Raw genomic sequence first — 22116 nt, 5'->3', positions numbered from 1 at the left:
CCCCCCAATACTGGCCCCTACCTCCCCCCCCCGCTATGCCCCTACCCAGCCAGCCTGTTCCAGTCAAGAGGATGTTGCTCCAGCAGCAGGAGCCCTATGTGGGTGGAGAACAGGGGGAGCCTGCATGGATGTGAGGCAGCCCCTCAGAGAGGGAGGCCCCAGAGGCTCTTCTCTCCCCTGGGATTTCCTGTATCCCAGTCAGGGATGAGCAGGGGGCAGGGAAAGGGAAGGGGGTTCAGTGCCCTTGGCCAGGCAGTTGGTCTGGGGCTACATAACTGTCTCTGCCATCTCTTCCCTCTCCCGCTGGCTTCCTAGAATTGGGTCAGCACCTCCCCCCCACAACTTGGCCTGAGATAAGAGATCCTGGATGGACAGCACTGGCTGAGGCCGACAGGGCCCTAAAATCCATGCGTATGGGTGTCAATGTTGCTAGGGAATCGTCTGCCTTGGCCCCTGATGTGTATGTGATGGGGGTGGGGGGCGGGAGAAACAGAACAGGGCTCCCAGGGAGCAGGAGTCAGGGCTGCTCCCCGCCCTGCGGTGTCACTCCCTGGCTCCCGGCTCCTTCCCTGGCTTTAGTAGGGGGAGAACTTCTGCCTTTCTGATTTCTTGTTGCCATTGGCGGCTGCCATCTTGGCAGTGTAGGCAGTGAGGCCGCTGGGAGGCGGCCCTGGCGAGGATGGGGGCAGGGCCAGGAAGGGCACCGGTTTGAGGCCGATGAAGTTGGAAAGGGAGATGGCGTAGGGGGTGCCCAGCAGGCCTGGAGGTGCCGCGGGCAGGGCGGTCAGGGCCGGTGATGGGGCCAAGGGTGGGGAGAAGGGGGCGGACAGGTCTGCAGGACCCGAGCCTGGGGTCCCTCCTGAGGTAGACTTGGCCGTCTCTAAACTGGAGGCAGAGGTAGAAAAGGGGGACAAAAGGGGATACAGACGTTGGCCGGACAGAGAAAGAGACATCAGGAGGAGAAGAAAGAGAAGAAATGGGAAGGAAAGATAGATATTAGAGGCAGGTGATTGAGTAGAAAGTGGGGTCAAAGAAACAAAGACAGATGAGGGAATGGGGAGAAAATGGCAGATGGGGAGAGAAGAGGGGAGAAATGAGGAGGGAAGTGAGGCCGTTGAGAATGACCAGGGAGGGGTAAGAGGAGAGCAGACAGAAGGGCAGAGTAGAGATGTGGAAAGAGGGAGGGATGAAAAAAGGAAGGAGAGCAGGAAAAGTGGAAGGCAGAGAGACGAGAAGAGGGAGAGAAACAGAGACGATGGAGGGGAGGGGAGCAGAGGAGAGACAAAAGTCAACATCAGCCACGGTTTCTGGGTCTTGGGTCACCCACATGTCCTGTACCTTGAGAAGATACTTGGAGTGGGATGAGGAATACGGGACTGGGGGTGTTTTTCTCCCTCCCCCCTGGGTCGGGTTCTTCCCTCCCCCTAGGGGCTCTACTCATTCTCTGTCTTCCCCAAAGCTCACCAGGCAGTGATGAGGTACTGGGCCAGAGCGATGGAGACAGGGGAGCCCGTAATGGTAACATGCCGCTCCCCTGAGCCCTCTGCCTGATTCCCAATCTTGATGTGGGCCCCCGACATCTGCCGGATCTCACTGATCTTGCTGCCCTGACGCCCGATCACACAGCCAATCAGCTAAAGGGAACGGAGAGGCTGTCAGTCCTGAGACTTTGGTCTCATCCTCTGCCTCAGACCCAGAGTGGGGATAGGGCAGCCCCCCTCCCCTAACACCTCCCACCCCGCAGAGTTGCAGAAATGGGAACAGGGAAGCAGTGGAGGCCTATTCCCAGACTACATCCTTAACTTTCCATTCCCTAGAGCACCAAGGGGGGGGGCCCACCCCCATCCCAACACTCAAGCCCCCTGCCCACACTGGGCTCACATCATTGGGAACCAGGAACTCCTGGGAACTGGTCTGAGCACTGGGATCCAGTCCTAAAGGAGGGGAGGAGAACCCAAAGGATTGGGACAATCTGGGCATCACAACCGAGTCCCCTCACCCTATCCCTGACCCAAGAGCCCAGGAAATCCTGGGAACCACAGACTGTCAAGACTCCAGTGGCCCTTGGTGACCATACATCTCATCCCCTCATTTTACAGGTGAGGGAATGGAGACCCGGAGAGGGAAGGGGGTTGCCCAAAGCCACACAGCAGATTATTTGCAGAGGTGTGATGAGATGTCCAGTGTTCCCCCCCACACTATTCACTGTTGCTGCTCAATGTAGACCCCCCCCGGGCTCAGTGGGGTATAATAGAAAGAGTGCCAGATTTGGAATCAGAGGGACCTGGGTTTGAATCCTGCTTCCGCTTACTGTGGGTATGATCTGGGACAAGTCTCCTCCCCATTTCTGGGCCAGATTCCTCTTCTATAACATGAGAAGTAGCGGGGCATAAAACCAGCTGATCTCTATGGTCCTTTCTAGCTTCAAAGCCTGGGAGGGGCTTCCTCCCAGGAGCCTCTTGGACCCTGTGAGCTTTGGGGCCCAAAAGCTGAGTGGATCCTCCTTGTGAAAGCATCTGGCCCCTGCCCCAGCCCCAGGATGCACTCACTCACCTGGTACCACGCTGGGTGAAGCAAAGGGGACAGGATGGCCGGACAGCTGCTGGAGCTTGCTGACCTGACCAAGGAGAAGGGGGACTGAGATAAAAAGGGATATGCCCTGCCCCACCTCAGGCTCTTGATCTTGCCCCCACCCCTGGCCATGCCCGGCCTTAGCCAGTTTTCCCTCTGCTGGCCTGCCAGGCCCTAGCTCTGGGAAGGGGAGAGAATATGGAGGGCATGAAGAGAGCAGGGGGTAAGGGGGCCTGGCCCCACTCACCTCTGCTGGAGTCACGGTTCCATACTGGCCCTGAACAGAGAAACCCTGTGTGGGGGAGGGAGGCAGTTACCATGGTAACAGCCAACCTCCTTTTCTCTCTGCCTCTCCATCTCTCTGGAGTAGTGGGGGCAAGATGTTCAGGCTGCTGAGGGGATGTCTAGGGAATCCAAGTGTGTCCCCCTACCCCCACCCTATTCCTCGGACCCACAGATTTCCTTATCCCCTCTTTCCCCTTCCCTTATAATCCCCCTACTGTACCCCTTCCTCATTACCTGATTGGCGGAGAGCAGGACGGTGCCCAGGGAGAGGCTGGGGTGGTAAGGGATGGTAGCTCCTTTGGGAGGGGACTGGAGGGGATGGGGAGGGGGGTATTTGGACAAGGTCCCCAGTGACCATAGGACCCTCCACCCATAACCCAGCTGACCCCTGTAATATCTAATGACTCCCCTATGCCTTGTCAGTTGCCCTACTGTACCTAAAAACCTCATTAATCCCCAAATCCTCATTGAGGATAACCCCAATACCTCACTAATCTCCTACTGACTTATTCAATATCCTCCCCCCAACACACACACCTCTATGAACTTTTCTAGGAAATCACTCTCTGATTTTCCCTGACCATCCCACCTCCACCTAGGACAATTCCGAAACCACCCATGCCATATCCCTTCCACCCCACAGGTACAGAGGGAGAGCAGGTGCCCCCGTGATACCTACCCTCTCTAGTGGGTGCATAAGACCTGGTGCCCACACTCAGCTCATAAACTTCCTACCCCTCACTCTCTGGCATCCTCCTCGACCATCTGTCCCTCCCCCCACCCCTATTCTCCACACCCCCATTCATGGCCTCTAACACTACCCTCTGAGGCCCTAAGCTCCAGCGCCCTTCATCTCCCCATGCCCAGGACAAACCAGCAGTCATCCCCAGGCGGGATGGGGGGGGGGGAGGAGACAGAGAGGGTCTACTCAGCCTGGTACCTCTAGAATCACTGCGCAGATCTGGCGAACGCAGAGGATGATGGCATCTGGGACTCCAGAAACGGTGACTGCCCGCTCTGTGGAGTTGGGGAGCAAGTCTCCAGCCACCTGGACCTGAGCCCCTGTAGTCTGGGTCAGAAACAAGGGATGGCTCAGACCCTTGCTGGCTGAGAGGGACATGGAGGGCTCCCCGTAGGCCCTCGCCTGGAGTCCCCCGCGGTGGGTATGGGGTCGGCAGGGAGCAGGGAGGGAGAGACGTCGTCGCCCTGGGCGGGGCTGGGAAGGCCAGCTCCTCCCCGCGCTTCCATACCTCTCGGATTTCCTTAATCTTGGCCCCTGCTTTCCCAATGAGGGAACCACACTGACTTGCTGGAATGACCAGCCGAAGGGTGACTGGGGGCTTAGAGATGCTGCCGCCATTTGGGGGGCCGGCACATAAGTCCTAGAGAACAGGGAGGAGATGAGTCAGTCACACCCCATCTCCAGGCTTCATCATGCCCATTATTCTCTTCTCTTTCCTCAACTTTGAAAATGCAACTCGATTCACTTCATCCAGGAAGATTTAATTAATATCCGACTGATTTCTTCTTTATTTTTTATCCTCTCAGGACTAATGGACTCAAGGCCACATGCCTGGGCTGACATTTGACATTTGTTCGTGTTGTCTTAAAAGAATACCTCAGGGGGTATTCTGTCTCCCCTTTAGACTACAGGCTCCCTGGAGGTAAGGACCTGATCTCCCCTTCAGGTCAGGGGTTCCATGAAGGGCAGGCTTTCTCCCCCTGAGACCAAGGAACCCAGAGGAGAGGGAGTGAGTCTTCTTCCCCTCACACCATCAGCTCCTGAAGGTAGGGGTCACGTCTCCCCCATTCAGCCAGCTCCTGCCTCTGTCTCCCCAGTTCTGTGGCTCAGTGCCCAGACTAGGTTTCATAATTCAGACGTCCGATGCCCAACTCTGGGATGGGGGGAGGTGGAGCAGAGACAGAAGCCCTGGGGCCTGGATTCTGGTAACCCACCTCATCCAGTTTGAAGGCAATCATGGACACAGCATGGAAGACAGCACCCGTGGAGCCGGTGATAGTGGTGATTCTCTCTGGACAGGAGCCCTCTGAGATAGTGATCCGAGCACTGCTCTGGGGGGTGGAGGGGTGGGGAGGGAAGGACGACAGGACAAGGGCAGCCAGGGCCAAAGCCCCAGGAGGAGGGCAGGCACATCAATCTGGCCACAGCCCAGCCCCATTCTCCCCAGGAAAATTCCCTCTGATGCCCTCCCTGTCCTTGAGCCCCACTCCTCCCCCACCCCTCCCAGAGACTGGGAAATCCCTCTTTTCTCTTCTGGGAGCCTCTTGTTTTTAGCCCTGGAGAAGGACACAGCTGTGTCTGTCTGTCCATGTCCCAGGGAGATCTCAGCTTGTCCCATACCCTCAGCTACTCACCTGCTCCCGGATCCTCTTTACTGTCTCCCCTTTCTGTGGAAAGAAGGAAAGTACCATCCTATGCTCTGGCAGGCATGAGGGGTGGGGTGGGGCAATGGTACCAGGGGACTTGAGGGGAGGGTTGGGAGAACGATTTTCACTCACCTTTCCAATGATGCTGCCCACCTCCTGTAGACACAGGGAGACAAGCCTGGCTCAGAGAAGCTCTGACCTCCCTCTCTCTTAGCCTTCCCCTATTTCTGGGCCTCTAAGGCACCCAGCCTCCCTCTCCCTACTACCTAGCACTGAGACACCTTGAACCTATCCAGGCCATAGTAATCAATTTTGAAAAAACATGTTCTATCATAGTGGATCTGGGGTGCTTGACTTTTAGAAACACATTGCCAGTCCAGCCTGAGGGCCCCTCAGCGTCCAGGTCCATGGGCTCTCCCACCCCCAGCTTCCATTCTTCCTGACAAAAAGAATCCTAGACCAGAAATAAGAGGCCTGAATTTTAGTCTTCACTATGCCACTAAACTATACAACCTTGGACAAGCCCATTCCTCCTCTCGGCCTCAGTTTCTCCATGTAAAATGAAGGAGTCTTTCCAGAGCTGACGCACTATGATTTTGGAATAATGTTCCTTTCAGCTTTTTTGACCCATCCCACACCTCTTGCCTCCCAGCTCCCCAACATTTTCCCCAAGTACCCCTTGCCCATTTCTCTATTCCCCTGCCCCAACACTGGACCTTTCCTCCCAGGGCTTCCATTTTGGAAAGGGAGTCAGACTAGCCAACCTTCATTCCCTTCTGGGGGTGTGAGGAGCGGGGAGGCTCCTTCAACACTCTGCCCCCACACCAGGGTAGCTTCATCCCACCCTCTTCCCACTTTTCAACTCCCTTTTGGGTGTGGTCTTCCCTCCATTAGAATGTATGTTCTCTGAAGGCAGTGTTTTTTGCCAGTATTTACCAGCATTCCCAGCTCTTCGTACAGTACCTAGCACACAGTAACCACAGAATCAATGCATTGCCTTGCCTTTCCATGCATGATCATGCGCAGCGTGAGGGTGATGCTCAGCTCTGGTTCCTCCTCCAGCCCTGGGTCAGAGCCACTCATTCTGTCCGGGGAGACTGCCACCGAGGAGGTGGCCCGACCGTGCATCCACCTGGCCTGATGGCCGCCTGCTCTGCAACAGCAGAGGAGAGAGAGGATCGCGTGGGCCCCTTCTGCTCTGGTGCCAAAAATCAGTGAAGGAAGACACTCAGGGCCCATCCTTCGGAGTCAGGAAAACTGGGTCCTCAATATGGCTCTGGCCCTAGTCTGGGCAAGCAGTTTTCCTCCTCTTGGGCCTTACCTCTGTCACAGCCTTCCTAGGGAGTCTGTGAGCATGAAATGGGAGGAGATGAAATTGGGCTTTGTCAGCTGTCAAGCTCTATATCAATGCGAGACTATCCACATACAGCAACACTTCCTACTAGCGCCCAATCATCAGAACAGACTAATGATAGACTCACCTCTTGGTGACATCTAATGACCACAGCTGAGGAGGATGGGAGTTGGGGAGATCCCTAGCATTGGCATGAGAGGTTATGTTGTCCATACCCCAAAGATAGGCATCTTCACCAACCTTCCAAAGGCAGGATAGACCCGTGGGGCCTTAGCAAGGTAGTGTAGCTGTCAGCCACCCCACGGGACTCCCGTCACCTTCTCAGTATCTTTCTGGGGCTCCTTAAGGCCTTCTGGAAGAGTCCCAACTCAGCCTGGTGTGAAGCCCTCTAAGACATGGCTCCAGCTTCATTTCCCATTCCTCCCTGTATGGCCCCTTATCTCCCGCCTGGCCGGGTTTCCTCCTTATCTCTCATAGGTTTCTGGCCTCCACATCTTTGTTTACAGAGGTCATTGCATGCCTTCCCATCCACTTCTCAATCTTCAGAATACAGCTCAAAATCTACCTTCTCTGGGAAGTCCTCCTTGGCCACCCCAGCCCATACTCACTCCTTCAACCTACAAACCTTAGAGTTAGACCTCTTGCCTGCACCACTGAGGCACAGCCTTTGGCCTGGGTCTACTCTCTAGATGCAGGCCCTGACTCCAACCCTCCTCTGCCTCCCCCAGGTTGTGACTTCCTTCAGGGAAGCAATATGCTCTAGAGGGAAATCTATGTCCTGCCTAATTACGAAATAGTCTAAAAAGTCTCATACTGATCAGCAGTGTCAGTACAGCAGCAGAGCTGGGGTTAGAGTCAAGAGGAGCTGGATTCAAGTCTCACTTCTGATATATTGGCTGTGTGACCCTGGGTAAGTAAAGCATGCAATTTCCCAGAGGTCTAGGAAACTCCTGAGGACTGTAAATCACAGAGAAGGTGCCAATCACCATTAATAGAGGGAGCTCCCTATACCAAGGAAGTCACGGTTCCAGTCCCTATCTCTATTAGAATTCTTAGCCTATGAGTCAGGAGACAGTGGCTGTACGTTCTAGCAGTTCTAACCCTAACTTGGTGTGTGATTTTGGACAACTCACTTTCCTTCTCTGGGCCTCAGTTTCTTTATGTTTTTGTTTTGGTTTTGGGTGGGCAATGAGGATTAAGTGACTTGCCCAGGGTTACACAGCTAGCAAGTGTTACATATCTGAGGCCAGATTTGAACGCGGGTCCTCCTGAATCCAGGGCCGGGGCTGTATCCACTGCGCCATCTAGCTGCCCCCTAGTTTCTTTGTTTATAAGAAGCCTTTCCCAATTCCCCTTCATTCTAGTGCTTTTCCTTTTCTTTCCAATTTATCCTGTATGAATCTTATTTGTACATAATTGTTGGTGTGTTATCCTCGTGAGACTGTAAGCTCCCTGAGGGCAGGGACTGCCTTTGGTCTGTCTTTGTGTCCCCAGTACTTAGCATAATGCCTGGCACATAGTAGGCACTGAAAAGTTTACTGACCACTCTATTGCCCCACCAGACTATGAAATATGAAAGAGCTTTGAGAGGAGCAGACAGTAGTATATGAACATCAGGGGTGATTAATGTTATTACCAGGACCCCCCTGAAGAAGGTGGGGCTGAGCACAAGGCCAGGATTAAACCCCTACAGTTCAGAGCCCCTCCCTGCCACCTGCCCCTCCCCTCCCAGGTCTTGGCCCCTTTCCCCCCCACCAGTTTTAATCCTAGACCTTAATCCTGCTTGGAAATCCTTGCTCAGGCTGCATTGGCCAGGCCCCCGCCCCCTGAAACAACCCAACCAGCCCAAAGATGAAAGTGGCCTGGTGAACGGGGCGAGCTAGACACACCAAATGAGGGGAACACAGCTCATATGCGTGGCGGAGAAACAAACAGGCTCCTGACTTTGGCGACAGACTGAGCCCCAAGTCCCATCTCTAGTGAGACAGAGCCATGGTCCTTCCCACACTGACCCTCTTACCCAAGCAAGCCATTTCCCACCTACAAGTAACAGGGGGTGGTGTGCTCTTTGCATACCACCCCTTCTGCTGGGGGTGGAGTGTCCCCACTGATAGGCCGGACTCTGAGGGGGGTGTGGGTCAGGGTGTCTTTCCCTGTAGAATGCTTATTACCATCTTGACTGTTATTCTATATGGAAGCACACTAGTCTCCTTGAATTCTGTCTGCTCCTTCACAGCCTGCAGCTCCTAGGGTGGCTACCAGCTCTGTTCTCTTCTCTGCAGGGGCAGAGTATCAGAACGGGGAGAGGATACAAAGAAAAGACCCAGTCTCTCTTCCCCATTTCTGCCACTTTCTTGCCTTCTGTGGGCTATTTCCTCATTGATACAATGAGAAATCTAGACTAAAGAGTATCTGGGATCTTCATCTCTGACATTTGTAGGGCAGGACCCTATCCAGGATGGCGAGAGATGGAATCCTTGGTGTCTCCGTTGCCTGCTCGGCAGCACTCTTCTGACCCCAGCCGGGGACCAGCTCCTTCAGGGCTCTTGGGATCTGCGAGCCCACTGCTTATCTGTCATTCCAGGCCTGGCTTTCTGCAGTTATTTATTGCTCTGGCCAGGTCGGGCAGGGTGACAGTGGGCGTTGGGCCCCCGCCCAGGGCCATGTGGCTGCCACGCGTCAGGACAGACTGACCTCACCCTCACCTCTGGGGGTTTGGGGGGCACAGCTCCCTCTTCATAGCCTTTCTGTCAGCAAGAGACTGCCTATATAGCTCCTACCCTTTGGTTTTCTAGCAAATCCTCCCCATGGGCCCCCAACCCCCATGGAGCCAGCTCCCAGGGTCTCTTCCCAAGCCCCCAGTGCTCCCTGTTCCTATAGCCTTCTCCCACTCCCACCCACCACCCACGCTGCTGGATGGGGCACTAGGGCGACAGCTGTGTAAGCAGCCTGACCCCCCTCTCTCCCCTCCCCCTACTTTCCCTACCCCTCCCCCCTCCAGCTGTCTCTCTCCTGTGACAGCTGCCCCAGCAAAGGGCTGGGGGCTTAGCTAGCCCCCCTCCCCCTCGGATCGAGTGTCCACCCGGGCTTTGTTCTAGGGCAGAACAATCCAGTGGGGGTGGGGTGGGTAGGGAAGAAGGCTCTTAGAGCTAGGGAGTGGGGGTGAGTTGACTCCAAAGTGCCCATGGAGGGATTCCCTCCCTCCCTCTGCTGCCTCTCCCCTTCAGTTCAGGCTCCAGAAGGAGGATCCCAGTGGCATGGAGTGGGGGTGGGCTTCTGTGCTTGGCTGCAGGGCTCAGGCCCATTCCTGGAGGTAGCTCTTCACCCCACACTCCTTTCTTAGGCCCCATTCCCCAAACTCCTCTTGTGCCTGCTACACATCCCTCACCAACCCTAGGGACAGCCTATTGGCAACTGCTTTTGAGTTAGGCTGTCCTAGATTGGAGTGATTTCCCCCTAGCTCTTACTTAGCACCTAGGCCTGGATGCCAGCTCCTAGCTATTTTATGCTTAGTAGGCCTCTCTGTCAAGCCTGCTACCAGTTCGAGGGCCCTCAGGCTGTCCCCCCCCCAGGGACCAAGGGGGGAAAGAATCAGAGTAAGACCCTTGGAGATGGGAAAAGAGGGTAAATGATCAGCTTCAAGGCCCCCCCCCTCCCATCAGCATATACCCTTCCTCACAAGCCCATCGGATTCTTTAAAAAAAAGTTTTTGTATCTGCGTGGCTAAGGCAATCCTATAAATTAGCTGTCATTAATTATTTCTGGCCTCTCCCTCCAAAAATGCTATTTTTTTTTTCTGTGAGCAACCAAAATTTCTTTAACTAGCCCTAGCTGTTCATCAAAGAGATTGCCTTCATAAGAGATGCGTAGTAGTAGACAAGATAGAAGAACAAAGTTTTCTCTCAATATTTAGAAATCTAGATATGTAGCAGTCTGTGGACACAACCCAGGAATTTGAAAAAATTCACCATCATATACTGTAAGTCACTTTTATAAAAGGCAGTGTGGTGTCCTGGAAAGAGCTGTGGATCTAGAGTTCGAGGGATTGGGTTCAAATTCTGGCTGCGCCATTCACTCACTGACCTTGGGCAAGTTGTAAGGAACTTTTGGCCGTTTCCTCATTAGCAAAATGAGTGGGTTGGAGGAGATGATCTCTGGGTTACCTTCTAGCTCTAAAACTCTGATCCTTTTATTCTGGATCTTTTATTCTGGACGTGTTTTAGAGGCTCCATTTCCCTGTCTATACCAACCTCTCCCAGAAATGGATGGTCCAGCTGAATCCCAGGACAGTCAGGGCCCAGGGAGGTTGGGAGAGCCAATCAAGCAAATGAAGTCACTTGCCTTGGTCTCTTGGCTGTCAGGCTCAGCTCCAGACAGAGAGGGATGGGCCATGAAGGCACCGAGCTCAGGGCAGGGAGGGACAGAACACCCTTAGAGATGCTTCAAGCTCTTCACGGTATTAACCTGACAATCCCTGGATTATTCCTTCCCACACTCCCAAGGATTGAGAGGAGCCCAAAGCCTGGTTACTGACCTGTTAGCATCTCTTCTCTAGGGGAGACAAAATAGCGGGGAGCAATGACTGAACGGTCCTGGGATCTGGGTCCTGGGAGGGGAGAGGTCTGTCAACCTCTCACTTTGGGAAATCTCCATTGACCCCAATCCCTACCCCACTGAGTCATGGACAGGAGGTGGACAGACTATAGGATGAGGAAGAGGCAGGAAGAGAGACAAGAACCAGGGAGTAGGTTTAGGGCAAGCATCGGTGGGCTGGAAACGGGTCCTGATCCACCGTCCAGCACCAACCCAAGGGATGCGGGAGAGGAGGAAAGTGGGTGACTCCTGCTGGGCACCCTCGGGCCTGAGGGAGCTAACCCGATTGTTGCATTGTTTAAACAAATCTTAGGGCTTTTACAGCCCTTGAAGGCGATCAGGTCTAACTCCCCTTCCCCATTTTATAGACGAAGAAGCAAGACCCAAGAGGTTCCATGACTTGCTCAAGGTCAGGGCCACAGCTAGAACTAGAACCCAGGTCTCCTGATGTACAACCCAAGTACCTAGAGCCAGTGGGACAGTGAGAGGAGGGGATGGAAGGGACCAAGCACTAGAGTAAAGGGCAGCCACTGAGCTAGGGGGCAGAAGGGCTGGGTCTCAGCACAGGCTGTCTGCCTCTATCCCTCCCTCTGCCTTGGCCTGGGCCTGGCTGGGGTGTGTGGGCTGTGGGCATCCCCCCCCAGGCCCCCCTCTCTGAGAAACCAGGGAGAACAATCCCCTTGTGTTTGGACCGTCCAGCTCTGCATGCTGATGAGGGGGGGCTACTGGGGAGGGAAGCAAGGACGCTGAGCAGCTAGGACCCTGGAAGGGGTATCCCTTGGTGGGGGGGACCTGGCATAGGAGATCCAGAACACTGGGCAGGATTGAAGCTGGGACCTCAAGGAGGCTATTCCTTGGGAGGAAGAGAACTGGGACCCTGGGTGGGGAGGGGTCTTGGAAAGGGGAGGGGAGCTGGGGTAACCTGACTGCGCATAACGATAGGGGTGGGGTTGCCAAGCCTAGGAGAGCTACAAACGGAGGCTGCAGGGAGGTGAGGCCCTGGCATTTCTAGGTACCCAGTGCTCCCCCTTCTGAGTACCACTTCCCTCAGAGGGAATGGGTGGAATGGATAGAGAGAGGCAGGGGCCCTGAAATGCCAAAGGTCATAAGACAGCAGTCAGAGCGGAGCAGGCAGTGGGCACCTCCCTGCCTTTGCTAGGGCTACTCGCGTGGTCCTGCTGGTGCTAGGGCCCTACATGGTGGGGGCCACTGAATCTAAGCTAAGATGAAAAACCTCAGAAGTTGGGGAAAAGGATAGGAGGCGCCTCTGACTCCAAGAGTATGGGAGGGACAACAGGGGGAGACGTCCAGCTGTCCAGAACTTCAGGTATCCATCCCTATTCTAAGTTGGGAGCCCAGGATCCAAAAGATTGGAGCTACTTGGCTGGAGGAAGTAGGGGTACCTGGGCCAGTCAGGGCTGGACGTTGAGCAAGGCAGTAAGACAGAAGTGGGGTCTGGGGTTGGCAATGAGGCTGGGCCAGGAAAAGCTGAAGTTACGGGGCAGGGGACTTGGATAGAAAAAGTAGGGGTGTCTTGGGGATCAGGAGAGCTCGGATCAGGTCAGGCAGCTTGAGAATGTGGGGAGTGGGTGATGGAGGTCAGGTGCCTTGAGTGGAGGAGCTTGGCTGTAAGTATTACAGGTGTCTGGGTGTCTGACTGTGAAGCAGAGCAGGGGTTCAGGGGATGAGATGGCGAAGCTAGGGGAGAGAAAGCTGGAGGGGAGGGCGCTGAATCAAAGAACCTGCGGTTGGGGGGGGTAGGTACAGGGCCCTGGACAGCAACCAAATCAGCACCTGGCCTGCCAGGCCCACCCCTCCCTGCCCCCTATCCCAGCCCCGCCTGCGCAAGCGTCCTTGGTTCTGCCCTGTCCCTTGGGGGCCAGCAGGGTGTGTTCCCTGCAGCCCCAGGTCCAGCACTGCGGCCTCTTCCCTCCCTGGCCCCCACCCCAGAAATCTGAGCCCCCTAGGAAAGGCCCCCACCCCATCTCCAACTTTCCCCAGGGCCCGGCTGGGGGTATGTGGTTGACGCCCCTGCCTGCTGGGGCCCTGGAGTCACCTGCTGGGAGAAGGGTCTCTCCCGAGTGCCCCCGCAGGGCCAGGCGTCTGCTGTGCCCCCTGCCCGCTTGCCCAGCCCAGGGTGCTGTCCCTGTCCTCCCCAAGCAGGGTCCCTGCCCCTTCCCCCTCCCCGGTCCGGCCCAGCCCAGCCCAGCTCAGTCCAGCCCAGCCCAGCCCAGTCCAGCCTGCCGGTACCTCTGGGGTCTGTCCTGCAGCGCTGGGGGGGTGGCTGGGCCGCTCAGTGCCACATTGTCCCCGGGAGAGGCGGCCGCTCACAACTGCTAGTGACATCAGCTGCGAACAATGAAGTGTTTGACAGGCGAGCCCGAGCCGGGCCAGGAGCACGGGAATATGTGTGCCCCCCCTCGCCCAGCCTCCCTCCCTCCCCTCCCTTCCCTCGGCCTGCCCGCCCGCCTGCCCGCCAGCCCCTCCCCTCCCCCCAGCCCCCTCCCCTCCCTCTGGGATCCGATTACAGCAGATAAAGGCGCCAGGGCCCCAACAATGCCGCAGCCTCGAGCTCCAGCCCAGCCCAGATGCCAGGGAGGCCAGGGCTGCCCCCTCCCCGGGGATGCACTGACCGGGCTAGCACGGGATGCTCAGCGCCCCCTCCCTTGCACCCACCTGCTTCTCTCCGGGCCACTGTCTCCTTTCTGCTCAGCTCCCTGCCCTTGTGGGCTCCCATCCTCCTCCGGCCCCCTGTGAGCGGCTCCCAGCCTCTGCCTCCTGCCTGGCTGCCTGTGGGTCGCCTCTTCTCTCTTCCCATTTCTCCTCCTCTCCCTCAGAATGAAGGATGTGGACTAGAGGATTTCCAAGGACTCTCTCTGGTCTCCCTATTTGGGTGTGGGCAGGGTGTTGCAGGGTGTGTGAAGAGGAAGGGATACACACCCCCAAGAACTACTTTAGACCTAAGCCACATTTTTCTATACTCTAAATCCCAGTGGCCCCGAGTCCCTCCTGGGTGTGTCACTCCAGCTGGAGAACCTAGTATGGGGTGTAGGGGGAGAGGAGAGAAAGAAGGGAGAGGGGGGCAAGGGCTCACATTTAACCCAACAGAAAGCTGCTGGAAGTGAGCCCACCCCTCCCCTTACCTGGGGCCAAGGATGGCAACTGGGAGAGGACTCATTGACCTCAGTTTCTCCTTCTGACACCCCTTTCTCATTATCAATAATAATAAATATTTAAAGAGCCAACACGGTACAAGGGAATGACCTGTGGGTCAGGAAGGCCTGGGTTCAAGTCCCGGCTCAGACACTTACTGGCCCAGAGACTCTTGGGAGCAAATCACTTAATTTTAAGTGCCTCAGGCAATTATGAGAAAGTTAGGGAGCAGGTAATGAAAGTACCTTTGTTTTGGAAGGGAAGCAGAAAAGGAATAAGTATATAGCACCTACTGTGTGCCAGCAACTGCACTAAACACTTTTTACATTTGATCCCAACAACCACCCTGCTCAAGCAGGTGCTCTCCCTGTGGTACAGGGAACATGCTCACTGGAAGTTTCCTAGATTAATGAAATCTGGTTTAAAAAAATTTTTTTTTAATTTTAAAAAAAGAAAAGAAAAGAAAGCCTGGGGCAGCTAGGTGGCACAGTGGATAGAGCACCATTCCTGAAGTCAGGAGGGCCTGAGTTAAAATCTGGCCTCAGACCAAACACTTGACACTTACTAGCTGTGTGACCCTGGGCAAGTCACTTAACTCCAACTGCCTCACCAAAAGGCCCCAAAAAATGTATCTGAAGACTTTCAAAGCATTTTACGTAAAACACCTGCAAAGTAGGTAGTGAATGAATTATTATTCCCATTTTACAGATGATGAAATCTGATCAGAGCTGAAGTGACTTCAGGTCACAAGGCCAGTAAGAAGGAGAATCTGGAACCAGCTCTCCTAATACCAAATCTGGTATTCTATCCCTTACACAACACCGGCCCCTTCATTAGGACTCTCTGGGGTGGGTGTGGTGCGTGTCTAAGTTCAAGAACTTTCTACACACAGAGGCCAGAGCAGGAGGTAAGGTGGGCAATTAACCCTTCTGTATCTGGGGCTGCCCCACCCCCATCCAGCAAATTCCCTTCAAGGTAATCGGATCGACCTGGGTGCTCTGAGCCTCTTGGGACCTTGGAGGGGGGTGGGGTGGAATTCAAGTCTACTCTCCATCTGGACAGGAAGACTAGGGTCACAAGGCCACCTGCTGGACAGGAAGGGGGGGCATGGAATGAGGAAGGGGTATGGTCAAGGTAACAATGTTTGAGCTGGTGAGACAAAGATGAACAACTAGAGGGTCTGATCTCTTTATTTTTCTGTTCCTCTCCCAACCCCGCATGATTCAAAGGCAGAAAGAGGCAGACATGAGTGTCAGGGACTCAGGTATCAGCATAGAAAGAGGAAGGAGATCCCTTCAACAACTGTTTACAGTCACCTCCTTCCCCCAGCACAGGCCAGAAAGAAGCACTAATGGAGAGTTGAACCCCCAGCCCACGGCACCAAACTCCAGAGCTGCACACCCCCAGAACCCTGGGGCCAGGACCCCCCTCCCCATCCCAGGGAGCTCCTTTGCCCCTGGAGACCTCAGCTGGCAAGTGTGTGCTGCTACATGTGCATGTATGTGATGTTCCTAGATATATGCCTACAGGTAGGTATGTGTGAGTGTACATCTGTAATCCTATATGCGCACGTGGGGGCAGACAGAGGAAAGGGGAGGTGGTGTGGAGAAGCCTGCAGGAAAGGGAGCAGAGGAATGTTTCTAATCAATTACCCTTCGTGTGGACTGGATCCCTGGTTTGCACCTTGTTAATGTTCTTGATTCTTCTCATTCACCTATAGCTCTGAGGAAAGAGAGAAAGACAGACAGAGAGACCAGGCACTAGACAGACAGCTCCCTCTGAGCAGACAAGCAGATGGAGAAATGGACAGACAGCTGGCAGGTCAGCCATGCGGGCAGGGAGATTGTCAGACAGGCCGGCCAGAAAGAGAGGTAAGAGGCCAGGTCAAAGGGGCAGAGATGTGGCTGTCAGTCCCCTCCCCTCCCCCAAATCAGGAAGGAGTGGGTCCAGGGTAGCCTGGACTAGCCTGGGCCCTTATGACGACAGCCCATTCAGGAAATTCAGGAGCCCAGAGTGCCACTCGTCTGGGCTGTCCAGGTAGCAGGGGTGTCCCGTGCCCACCATCACCATCACCTGGTGGTTAGGCAGTTGTTGCAGGTGCTTGAGGCTTGACTCCCCCATGGGATCCTGGTCTCCATACACGATCAGGGTGGGAGTCTGGGAGAGAGTAGAGGAAGGGCAGAGGAAGCCATCAGGTACCTGTTCACCTCAGCCATCCCTAACTCCTGACCCCCAGGTCCCCTGACCCTAACTTCATTTACGAGGAGGTAAATGTTCTCAACCTGTGGGTCAGCTGGATGAGAAAGGAAATGAGAAACATGAGGGGGCAAAACTATAGGAAGCTTCCCCTAATTAAGGGGTCCCACATCAAAAGAACAAATAAAGGTCAAACCCAGAGGGGCTGGTGTCCTCTAACTTTGGTCAACCCCCTTCCATGAAGGGTGAATATCCCTTTAAAAAAGGTCCATTCTACATTCAACAGTTATTTATTAAATGCCTATAGTAGACAGAGCACTGTGCCCACACTACTCCTAGCACTGGAGAGTGGATGGTGCTAGGGAAGAGAAGGGGTTTAGGTAACTGACTATCCATATGTGTTACAAGGGTCTGTCTGTCTGTCTTTCTTTCTTTCTTTCTTTCTTTCTTTCTTTCTTTCTTTCTTTCTTTCTTTCTCTTCCTTTCTTCCTTCTTTCCTTCCTTTCTTCCAAAGGCAAGGTAGGAGAGAAAATAAATGCTTGTTAATTGAAAAAAATATAAAATAAAAGTTAATTTTTTTTTAAAGAATAGTTTCACTAATTCAGAGTTCCTCTGCTCCAATCTAGCTTCTAATCTAGCAGGGGAATATCATGACCAGCCTCAGTCCGTGCATGCCCTCGGTCATTCCTTCTCTGTTCCGTTCTTGCCTCTGATTCTCATTCCCCTTTCCCCTCAGACACACATACCTTCACCTGGCCATAGTCAGCGGGGCTGACTTTATCTGTGCAGATTGGGGCAACAGGCACATAGCCACAGAGCTGGGTGCTCGGTGCTGTGAGGAAGGGCAGTGAATACATTCCACTCAGAGATGGGCTGACCACAGCTGTGGAGCCCAGCTCCAGAGCCTCCAACACGGCTTGCAGAAAGCTGCTGGGGGCCAGCTCCCCAATGGCTGTGGGGGCAACTGCCTCCTTGGAGTGTCCTAGACCTGGAGGGATGGAGGGGAAGAAGAGAGGGAAAGAGAGGGAAGAGAAGACAAGACAGTGGGTAGGTAAGCTGGGGAAAACAAATGGTTCACCTACTCCAAGAAACCTTCCCTGATCATCAGTCCCAACCTACTCTAGTCAATCAACAATTCTGTATCAGATAGGATTTGGAGCCAAAAGGGACTAAAGGTATTAGTGCTGTATGGATAGGGCACTGAACTTGGAGTCATGAAGAGCTGAGATCAAATCCTGCCTCTAACCAGGTGTGTGACCCTGGGCAAGTCACAAGCTCCTTGAGCCTCAGTTTCCTCATTTGCAAAATGGGGAAACAGCACCTGCTTCCCAGAGTCATGAGCATAAAATGAGTTACTATTTGTAAAGCACTTTACAAACCTTAAAGTATGAAAATACTCACTAGCTACTATTATTTAGCCCAACCCTCTCCCTTTACAGAGTGCAGTGTAGAAAGTGTGTTGGAGGGGCAGCTAGGTGGTGCAGTGGATGGAGCACTGGCCCTGGAGTCAGGAGGACCTGAGTTCAAATCCGGCCTCAGACACTTGACACACACTAGCTGTGTGACCCTGGGCAAGTCACTTAACCCTACTGCCTAGCAAAGAGAGAGAGAGAGAGAGAGAGAGAGAGAGAGAGAGAGAGAGAGAGAGAGAGAGAGAGAGAGAGAGAGAAAGTATGTTGGACTTGGAGTCAGGACACAGCTAGGTTCAAATCCTGTCTCTAACACTTACTAGCTATGTGACCCCCTTAAGCCTCATTTGTCCCATCTGTAAAACAGGGATAATATCAATAGTATTTGTCTTACTAGGTTCTTGTAAAAATCAAATAAGGTTATTCTGTGCTTACCAAGGACCAGGGAACAAAGCACTTATTAAGCACCTACTATACCTAGCTAATTTGGAAAGGTAGGAAGAGGCCAGATAATAAAGGATTTTAAATGTCAAAAAGTTTATATTTGATGCTGGAGGCAATACGGAGCAGAGAAGGGGTGATCTGGTAACTGGCTGGAGAATGCATTAGAGTGGGGAGAAACTGGAGGGTGGGAGAACAGTCAGAAGGCTGTAATCCAGGCAAGAAGTGGATATCCCTTTAAAAAAGGTCCACTCTACATTCAACAGTTATTTATTAAATGCCTATAGTAGACAGAGCACTGTGGCCACACCACTCCTAGCACTGGAGAGTGGATGGTGCTAGGGAAGAGAGGGGGTTTAGGTAACTGACTAGCCAAGAAGGGCCTGAAGGAGGATTGTGGTCACATGAGTGGAGAAAGGGGAGAGATGTCCGGAAAGCAGAAATGACAAGATTTAGCAACGAGTTGGATCTATGGGTTGAACAAGAGTGAGAAGTTGAGGATGAGCCTGTGGTTGTGAGCCAGGGTGACTGGGGGGGATGGAGGTGCCCTTGACAATAGGAGGGAGGGATGTGTGTGTGTGTGTGTGTGTGTGTGTGTGTGTGTGCCGGGGTAATGGTTGCAAATTGAGAGCTGGCACTAGAAGCCAGGTCTTTGTTCTGCTGTGGACATGGTGAGTGTGAGATGTGTATGGGATGCCCTCTTTTTTTTTTTTTAAAGCCTTTGGGGTTAAGTGACTTGCCCAGGGTCACACAGCTAGTAAGTGTCAAGTGTTTGGTCTGAGACCGGATTTGAACTCAGGTACTCCTGACTTCAGGGCTGGTGCTCTATCTACTGCGCCACCTAGTTGCCCCTGTATGGGACGCCCTGTTGGAGATATATGGTGGTAGTCCAGCAGAGAGATCTGGGCTGAATAAAGAGATCATTAGCAAAGAGATGGACTGCTTGAGTATCTGTGTGTGCAAATAACCATTAGGTTTTTATTGCCTGCAAGTGGCCTGCCTTTTTACCTGGGGAGGAGGGCGTGTCCTTGAGGGTGAAGCTGTGTTCCCACCCCCCAATTCTCTTCCCTGTATTGCCCAGCTTAGGGCTCTACCCATGAGGAGGCAGAAGGAGAGAGGCAGGGCATAGCTTAGGCTAGAAGTTAGGGTGGAGATCTAGGGCCTTCCCCACCCCTTGAGCGAGCCTGCTTAGACACCCACCACAGACACACTTGTACTGTGGAAAGAGCCCTGGGCTATAAGTCAGATGATGTGGATTCTAGTTCTGGCTCTGCTATTTACCGGCTTTGTGACATGGCCAAGCGCTTTACCCTCTCTGGGCCTGTTTTAAATGAAGGAATTGCACTAGATTATTCCTGAGGTCCCCGTCCAACTCTGACGTTCTATAAAACCGGGCCCCTCCCTTTTGGTGGGGTAGGGGGGATTAAACAGCTGTGTAGAGAGACTTCTCTCTGTTTTTAGTACTTGGAAGTATAAGGTACAAGACCTCGAATCTTCCCAACCCCCTTGTACACCTATTCAGAAGGCTCTGAAATCCTAGCCCAGGCAGCTCCAATTTTCCTAATCACTGCCCCTGTCTCCTGTTGACTGAATGAAGGTACTTCCATCAACAGAGCCTGTAGCCCCATCCATTCCGACACAATTCAAATTCAGCTCCCAGGGCCATGCACTGCTCCCTAGGCCCAAACACACACTCTTCCACTGAATGAAGGAATTAAACCTGTTCCAGGGAACTCAGGCCTGCCTGTCCCATACCTGGCAGATCAATGCCCACTGCCCGATAGCCGGCCTGGGCCAGTTTGTCCAGTGTGCCCAGCTTGAGCCAAGTCTCCGAGGAGAAGCGGATGCCATGGAGTAGAAGCACCGAGAGGCGTGGGGTCTGTCCACTACCAGGCCGGGCCTCCCTATAGAAGAGCTTCTGTCCCTGCACAGAGATGGTGCCTTCACTGGACTGTACACTGGTCATGTTTCACCTCCAGTACTGGGCCTGCCAGGGTACAGAGCACAGGTGGGTTAGGGTCACAGCCTTAGGGCTGTGGTCCTGGAGGAGCTGGAAAACCAAGGTCTGGGAAGGTAAATTGGCCTTGAGGAAAATGGGCAATAGGCCTGAGGACTAAGAGGAAGGCAAGGGCCATAGGACAGACACATAAGAAAGGTGTCTAGCGTGGGGGCACGGAAGGTACTGTTATATGCTAAGTACATGGCAGGGAAGAGAAAGGCAATGTGCATTTATTAAGCACCTACTATATGCCAGGAATTGCAAAATATTTTACAAATATCTCATTTAATCTTCACAACAGGGTGTGGGGGGGAGTTGATGTCATTATTCCTATTTTACAATTAAGGAAAGTGAAGCTGGCAGAGGTTAAATGACTTGCCCAAGGTCACACAACTATTAAGTATAAAGCCAGTTTTGAGCTCAGGTCTTTCTGACTCCAGGGCAGCTAAAGCCACATGGCTGTACTTCTTCAAATAAAAACCAAATGAAACCCGAGGCATCCAGTGACACATCCGGGTAACTCTTTCTTCACCTGTAACATGCTGAGGATAGAGGTATGACCCTTAGACATTCTAAACGGATACAAGCCACCCACATGCCCAGGATGTGGGTATGGCTCCTATCTATGTGAAGATCATGGCTACTGAGACTTCACACACCAGGGTCCACAGGGTCTTGCAGATAGGTGTCTGATTAATGCTCATCGAATTCATTAACATGAATCCATGCTCAGATGGGTACAGGCCCTACATGCACCAAGGCTGTGAACACAGGTACATGTGCTACACGGTCCTATTCTGGCACAAATCATGGCTGCTGATCCTGCTTGTCCCAAGCTGGGCTGGCAGGTGGCCAAGGACACAACAGTCAACTGCTTCCTCCCAGGACTCACATTCTGGCCTAGACTCAGCCTGGGGCCCACCTGGGGGGGGGGAGGAGCAAAGAAGGTGGTGGGGAATGGAGAAAGGGCTTCCTAAGAAAAACAAGGAGAGCTGGAGGGGCCAGAAAAGGATCAGGGGTGGGTGTGTGTGTGTGGGGGGAGAGCCAGGGTGTGGTGGGCGTGGGGAGAGAGAGTCCATCGGACTGGGGGACTAGGCATTGGAGAACGGGGGAGAAAGGAAAGTACTAGTGTGTAGCGGGGGTGGGGAGAAAGCGTCCATCGGACTAGGGGACCAGGCATTGGAGGAGAGGGGGGAAAGGATGGGGGTGTAGGGGGTGTGGGGAGAGAGACCAGGGGGCCTGGGGGAGGAAGGGCGGGGCAAGGTGGGACCTGGGTGTTCCGGGAGGTCGCAGATCGTTCGGACTGATTGCCCGAGGGGGGAAAGAGCCGGGGCGATACCTGGCGGGCTCAGAGGGCTCTGGGCAGTCGGGTCAGGGCCAGGGCCAGGGCCAGGGCCAAGGTGACTGTGCAGGCAGACGCGCCAAGGGGCTCGGCGGGGCGGGGAAGCAGGGAAAGGGGCCCGGGCCCACGCGCGAGCCCTCTGGCGGCGGCACCCGGAGCTAGAGCGGAGGTGGGGAGGCGGAGCCCCGCTCCGCTCCTTCCCGGGCCCTCCTCCCGCTCTTCCCGGCCCAATCTGGGAAGGCTGCTCAAAGGAGGTGCGGTCGGCACGGCCCTCTCCAGCGCAGGCCGGCCTTGCCTCGCGGGGCCCAGTCCCCCCCCACTGCACCCCCCCGGCTCCACGCCCCATCCTTCCCAGAGGCCGGGGCCTGGGGAGCCCCGGAGGCAA

At 54.1% G+C, this 22116-nt stretch overlaps 2 protein-coding genes across 10 annotated transcripts; both read right to left on the bottom strand.

The window, feature by feature from the left end:
* Window positions 1–11: 11 nt before the first annotated feature.
* On the bottom strand, window positions 12–14549 carry PCBP4 (poly(rC) binding protein 4). Of its 7 annotated transcripts, none has more exons than XM_078152340.1 (15): window positions 13868–14337; window positions 13442–13540; window positions 11133–11204; window positions 6247–6392; window positions 5377–5400; window positions 5233–5265; window positions 4813–4929; window positions 4107–4238; window positions 3797–3925; window positions 3091–3165; window positions 2819–2848; window positions 2554–2617; window positions 1882–1934; window positions 1465–1634; window positions 12–885 (listed from the first exon to the last, which is right to left on the bottom strand). In XM_078152340.1, the coding sequence occupies exons 3-15, from the start codon at window positions 11140–11142 to the stop codon at window positions 576–578; spliced, it is 1293 nt and encodes a 430-aa protein (XP_078008466.1). In that variant the 5' UTR covers window positions 11143–11204; window positions 13442–13540; window positions 13868–14337; the 3' UTR covers window positions 12–575. The 7 variants fall into 7 exon arrangements, with proteins under 7 accessions (XP_078008466.1, XP_078008465.1, XP_020854570.1 ...); XM_078152339.1 differs by having other exon boundaries at window positions 2819–2863; window positions 13868–14336; XM_020998911.2 differs by having other exon boundaries at window positions 2819–2863; window positions 6247–6397; window positions 13868–14335.
* A 967-nt stretch (window positions 14550–15516) lies between these two features.
* Window positions 15517–22077, bottom strand: ABHD14B (abhydrolase domain containing 14B). Of its 3 annotated transcripts, none has more exons than XM_020998917.2 (4): window positions 21729–21820; window positions 20146–20377; window positions 17287–17528; window positions 15517–16501 (listed from the first exon to the last, which is right to left on the bottom strand). In XM_020998917.2, exons 2-4 carry the CDS (start codon window positions 20354–20356, stop codon window positions 16319–16321), a joined length of 636 nt encoding a protein of 211 aa, XP_020854576.1. In that variant the 5' UTR covers window positions 20357–20377; window positions 21729–21820; the 3' UTR covers window positions 15517–16318. The 3 variants fall into 3 exon arrangements, with proteins under 3 accessions (XP_020854576.1, XP_020854578.1, XP_020854575.2); XM_020998919.2 differs by having other exon boundaries at window positions 21660–21749; XM_020998916.2 differs by lacking the exon at window positions 20146–20377 and having other exon boundaries at window positions 21729–22077.
* Window positions 22078–22116: the final 39 nt, after the last annotated feature.

Source organism: Phascolarctos cinereus, unplaced genomic scaffold (genome assembly GCF_003287225.1).
Source record: "Phascolarctos cinereus isolate Bilbo 61053 unplaced genomic scaffold, phaCin_HiC Scaffold_4;HRSCAF=312, whole genome shotgun sequence".
In the NCBI taxonomy this organism is placed as follows: domain Eukaryota; kingdom Metazoa; phylum Chordata; class Mammalia; order Diprotodontia; family Phascolarctidae; genus Phascolarctos; species Phascolarctos cinereus.
The sequence above is the reverse complement of the archived record's forward strand: the minus strand, read 5'-3'. Positions and strand labels throughout refer to the sequence as shown.

What these genes read in the sequence shown, in the direction of transcription:
- PCBP4 (XM_078152339.1), bottom strand. An exon ending in AGTTCCTGGTTCCCAATGAT is followed by an intron (nt 1,635 to 1,881) that starts GTGAGCCCAGTG and finishes CGTTCCCTTTAG; the next exon opens with CTGATTGGCTGTGTGATCGG. An exon ending in CAGTACCTCATCACTGCCTG is followed by an intron (nt 886 to 1,464) that starts GTGAGCTTTGGG and finishes CTCTGCCTCCAG; the next exon opens with TTTAGAGACGGCCAAGTCTA.
- ABHD14B (XM_020998916.2), bottom strand. Translation starts at nt 22,077, where the DNA reads ATGGGGCGTGGAGCCGGGGGGGTGCAGTGGGGGGGGACTGGGCCCCGC. An exon ending in GAGCCCTCTGAGCCCGCCAG is followed by an intron (nt 17,529 to 21,728) that starts GTATCGCCCCGG and finishes CCATCCCTCCAG; the next exon opens with GTCTAGGACACTCCAAGGAG. An exon ending in CTGACTATGGCCAGGTGAAG is followed by an intron (nt 16,502 to 17,286) that starts GTATGTGTGTCT and finishes ACTCTCTCCCAG; the next exon opens with ACTCCCACCCTGATCGTGTA.